General features: G+C 31.5%; 1 protein-coding gene across 1 annotated transcript in view; it reads right to left on the minus strand.

Annotated features, from left to right (window-relative positions):
* Positions 2,575-5,654, minus strand: part of LOC107647393 (cation/H(+) antiporter 15-like) — a 3,764-nt gene continuing 684 nt past the window's right edge. The window contains exons 2-3 of the mRNA XM_016351470.2: positions 4,444-5,448; positions 2,575-4,008 (exon numbers count right to left, since the gene is read on the minus strand). Of these exons, the coding sequence (XP_016206956.1) occupies positions 2,779-4,008; positions 4,444-5,448 (2,235 nt within the window). The 3' untranslated portion in view covers positions 2,575-2,778. The remainder of the gene's footprint in view (positions 4,009-4,443; positions 5,449-5,654) is intronic.

A 5,654-nucleotide genomic window follows, 5' to 3' on the forward strand; every position in this document is an offset into this window, starting at 1 on the left:
TGTTTAATTATTATATGTTAAATAATAATAATAATAATAATAATAGTAAAGTATTAATTGGTGAAAAATATATTTTTTGTATGTGTATATATAGTTTTTTCCATCGATCTCTGATTTTGGTTTTGTCCCAGCAGTGATATGGGATAAGGTTGAATCCAAGTTTTGTCTTAATCACTTTAGTGATGCTCATGCTTTCCAGCTATATATATGTAGCATCTATCTTTGTCATGACTTTAACGTTTGCTTGTTTTGGAATGAAATATGTGCGTTTAACGCAAATAGTAATTAAACTCATGTGAATGCTTGGTTAACGGGGATTGATTATGCTCAAGTTTTCTTGACATGAAGCATTATTGATTGGGAGGTATAATAAATCTTTGTGAGTGTTACAGCAAGTGCTGCTATACAAGTCTTCACCAGTCATTTAAAAACTATTATCGATTTCATTCTAAGATAGTAAAAGGAATAAATAAAAAATAAAAAATATTGAAATGTTTGACAATTAACTTTATTGGGCTTGAAAAATGAGGGGGAGAAAAATATATGCTTTGCCATTCTTATGTTGATGGAAGTTGGGAAATTTCATAGAGAAGCAATATATGGTGATACTTTGAGTTTGAGAATTGTCTATGCATTGTAATTCTCTACAAAATGAAAAAAAAAAAAGTGTCCTAAGTTTATTCCCTTTTTTTGGGCCTTATTTGATATAAGTTGTCTCTTGTAAAATATAAACAACTCTAAAAATTATCAAGGTAATATTATTGTTAATTTTATATTGGAACAAAACAATGAAGAAGAATTTTTAAACCTTGGCCCACTAATAATACTATTGGGACTTTGCAAGTGTGAGTTAATTGCTTCTACATGAGTTATGTTTGGACTAAATGTAAATGGAAAATATAAGTAATAAGTTTTTGTCTTAAAATGGGGAGTGATTTACTAATTGGTGCAATTAAGAAATGTTGTAGACCCTAAGGCGGAATATAGTGCAGCCTAAAGAATAAGAATAATTATGTATGGTTGATGCATGGGTTTAAATCTGAATTTGCCAACTCTATCTTGATATAAGAAGGCTTATCAAGTAGCTTAAACTTCTGAGCTGTGAAAGATAAATATTAGTTCATAAAAAACGTTAAGATATGCTTGAGAAGAGGTATGCGAGGATGCATACTAGTTGTTAAGAGTGCTTACATTTAATGTTCAACCATGTTAAGAGTTTTACTATTTGAATAATTGTTATACGATATTATTTTCTTAAGCCTGGTTAATTAAGATCATTCAGATCACAAATGACACTTTTTTATAGACTGAAGCTGACCCAAATCAAATAGTGATACGTTTTTAGCTCTTCCAGTAACTCATATCAATCAATATGATTTAATTACTTTAGATATTATGACCTCAAGCCTTTTTAGGCTAATATTGTCTTCTAATAGATCAAATTACAAATAATAATAGATGTGTAAGAATACACTTTATAAATTTTGAAGTCCAAATTCTTAGATGTATAAAAAAAACTAACTTAGATTGTATTTATGAATTTGGTGTATGATGAAATAACTAATTTCTAGAGTACATACACTTCAGACAACTCTTCTGAGAAAAGATGTTACAATGAAGAAAGAATGAAATTAATAAAGAAAAAATTGAAAGCAAATGAGTAACAATTCGACACGGTTCTAGCTTCTTATGTTTTTCTTAACTTGTATTATATAATAACAATAATCGTGTTATACTAAACTTAAAAAATTCATAATTTAAAATATTATTTTTAGTTTAACATGTCAAATTTAAATATAAGTCTGTGTATCGTACGGATTTAACAATAGTTTGTAATAAAAAAGCGCCCAATTTTGGCCTTTATAATTACTATATATGTAATCTAAGTATCTAACTAACATTTTAAATTTCATTGTTTATAACATCCAAAGTGGCGAGTTATAACAACCATATAGTCGTACATATATTTCGTCATATAATGATCTAAAGAATACGAACCCTTGAACATGCAAAATAACAAATATAAAATAAATAAAATGGCCCTTTTCTTATATATGGATATCCAACCATCCGATACCAACAAGGAGGCAAGTAAACTTTGCTCTTCCTTGATCATTTCTCAAGTACTCCTTGACCCCAACGATATAAGATGGAGAGCACCACAACTCATGAGTTTTCTGAAAAAAAAAAAAAAAGGAAAAAATAGTAAGCATATCAACTAATAACATGACCAATATCCACGTCAATTAAATAGTTTTTATTTTGAGGTATTGTGATGAAGATTGAAAGACTGAAATTTAATATTATATTTGTTGATTTAGATATTGGTACTAAAATTTCATTTTTTGTCTCTAAAATTTCAGTATTTCAGTATTTTAAAAAGTGAGAATACAGAAAACTGAAATTTTTAGAAATGAGACTGAAATTTTAATAACATTTTATACCTAAAATACTCTCATTTTAGTTAATTAATTTTAACTTTATTCTTTATGTAAATTAAATTAGAGTTTTATTCTTATTTTAATCCCTGTCTCCCACTTTACACCAAACACAATATTAAAACTTATTTCATTATTTGTCTCTCAGTCAATCTCAGTCTCTCTTCCAAATAATACCTTAAAAAAACAAAGACTTTTCCAATATTCACATCAATGAAATTGTATTTAAAAAAAAAAACAAACAAAAAAAGAAGAAGCAAATATTCAAACCTGCACTAGTAGATAGCTGTGATGTTCATTTTTTTTCCAATAGAATTCAATCCTAAATTCTAATGCACTCTTATTCTGTCTTGACAATGAGTTTTGTAGAGTTCTTCTTCCGAAATTCCATTCCTCCAAAACCATATTGCTGAACAACTAAAACAGAAGAGCTTGAACCAAAAATATTTGATGCTAAAATATCCCCAATAACTCCTAATTCCACACATTCACACCATTCCAATAAGTTTGAGAATATTTTAGAGTTCCTATAATACCCTCGTCCAACAATGTACAAATCACAACCGTTCTGATCAAGTTCCTTCAAGACTCTAGGAACATCTTCACTTGTATGGACATCAACCTCCGAGTAAGATATAGAATCCTCATTGTTCACAGCAGTGTATCTGAATTTACTTATATACCCTTCATCCAACTCTCTTTGCTTCTCTTCATCCATTACATACGATAATATCCCACGTGCTTCTTCAAAATGAGTTGATTCTATTTCCACAGGTTCATCAAACAACCGAATTCGAATCATCGACAGTTCAACATTACGATGCCTAGCCATCTTCCATGCAATCGCTAAAGCTTCGCGATCGTTTGGGCCTCCAACAAACACCATAAGAATACGAAGCTTGGTTTTGGAAAACGATCCAAGATTCCGATCAACGAAGATTCCCACAGAACAAGGCGCATCTTGCATTACGCTCTTGTTTATATCCTTATACACGGAGTTCGTTGTTTCAAGCAAATTACCGTTACTCAAGTGTTTGTGGAACGGAAGGAGAATCAAACTTGCGCCTCTTTCTCTGGCGGAGTTGAAAATATCTTCATGAATGCTTTCGTAGGCCGAGACCACGCTGGTGGTCTCGACCCTGAAAGCGTCATGTCCGGGTCTGTTTCCAAAACCCTCGAAGGTAAAAGTAATATTTTCTAACTCCACCTGTGATTGGGTGAAGGCAGTTTGGCCTCCGAGCTGTGAACTCGGCTTCTCCATATGAGCAACAACAAGTGCGGTGGCACGGTTTGTGATTTCGACAAGGTACAAGCCGAAAACATATACAGGGGAGAGTCTTGTGGCACTGAAGAGTTCAATGATGTTGATCATGCTTGTGGCGTGCTGGTTAGTGTGGACGCATGCTAACATTCGGAGTTCTGCATCAATTCTTAGCCTTTCTATGGTTCTTAGCTTCGTTTGTTGAAACCGCTTTCTTGGCTTGAAGATCAGGTTGATGATGGGAGAGACTACCATAGTCATTAGAAGAACAGCAGAAATAAGAACAGCATAGGTTGGTGCAAAAAAAATCTACAACCATCATTTTCAACAATCAATTATTTCATTTTCATTCATGAAAAAGTATAGACAAACAACGTAAATAATAGATATATCGGATGTTCATTTTAGGAGGTGTGCAGATAGTTATAAAATATATATTATAAATATATAATAAATAATTAATTAATTTAAATGTAATATTTTTTTATTTAACTTAATAACGTTTAAAACATTGTATGACTAGACAAAATTAACCCGAAATAAATTGAGTGTACTGTAAATATCAATTCATTAGCTTTCTATAATTCTATTGTTTGACTAATAATGAGTTTTCATCATTAAATATCTACACGTGTATTTTTTTTTTCTTTCAAAAGTTAAATGATGAGTGTCATAATTTTTTCAAGAAATTAATTGATAGCTTGCTAAATAAATAAATAGTATGGTAAAAGAATAGAAAATTACCATCTTATCCCAAGCAATGCTTAGCAATATGAGAGCTAAGGCACCTTTGGTGTTGAGAAGCAATCCTATGGCAAAACCATCTTTGGCGGGCCTACCAAATAAGGAGGTGACAAATAAAGTTCCCAATATCTTTGTGACACATAATAAGATGACAACGAGGAATGTCAATTTCCAATTTGCATGAGAAAAAACAGATGAAATCAGAAATCTCATTCCAGTCCCAGAGAAGTAAATTGATGCTAGAAAGCCGGTACCAAAATCATCAGAAACCGCCATAACCGAGTCAGCAAATCTGCCACGAGGTAAAATTAGTCCGTACACAAAAGCACCAACAATGCCATGTGTGCCAATAATATCCGTAACATATGAACACAACAAGAGCCCCATCACCACAAAAAGTAGTTGGTACTCATCCAATTCATTCTCCTCTGTCTTTCTTTCAACAAACTTTGTTATTATAGGACGAACCAAAACGATGCACACGATAACGAACATGATTGTGCTTAGCACTGAATAAATTGCATTTGAACTATAAGTTGAGAATGGAATCAACAATGTGAAAAGAATCCAATTGTAGGTGTCAATAATCATTGCGGCGGTTAAGGCAACTTTGCCTAGACCAGTGTAATGAAGCTTGAGATCTGAAAGAATTTCTACTAGGTTTGGAAAACCTGTAACTGAGAGAACTAAACTCCAAATTAAATAAACATGAGTTGAAACTTCTTCAAGCTTGAAAATATTATTGATATAAAATCTTCGGTGTAAAGCATATAATCCAGATCCTGCTATCATAGGAAAGATTATTCCAGCAGCTGCAATGCTTGTAGCTTCTTTTTTGGCTTTGAGAATTGTATCCAAGTTCATCTCTAAGCCATTGAGGAACGCATAGTAAATCAAGCCAAAGTTTGAGATAACTTCAACATTCATTATCCCAGTTATAGGATAAACTAAAGCAAACAGGAATTCAAATCTTCTCAGGAGAGGTGGAGTTAGTAGGAAACCTGCCTATAAATTAGAAACCCAACAAATTATTAGAGTCTTAAATCAAAATTTTCCGAACAATCTTTAATAAAATTTACATTGCACAGAGAGAAAATTTTAATCATGTCTCTAATAATAAAATAAATAGGCATATTAAAGACAAATACCTTCTTAACTTTTTTTTTTGTAAAATAATAATTTATTTTTTTATTTTATTAAAAACAAATTCT

Source organism: Arachis ipaensis, chromosome B06 (genome assembly GCF_000816755.2).
Source record: "Arachis ipaensis cultivar K30076 chromosome B06, Araip1.1, whole genome shotgun sequence".
NCBI classification, from domain to species: domain Eukaryota; kingdom Viridiplantae; phylum Streptophyta; class Magnoliopsida; order Fabales; family Fabaceae; genus Arachis; species Arachis ipaensis.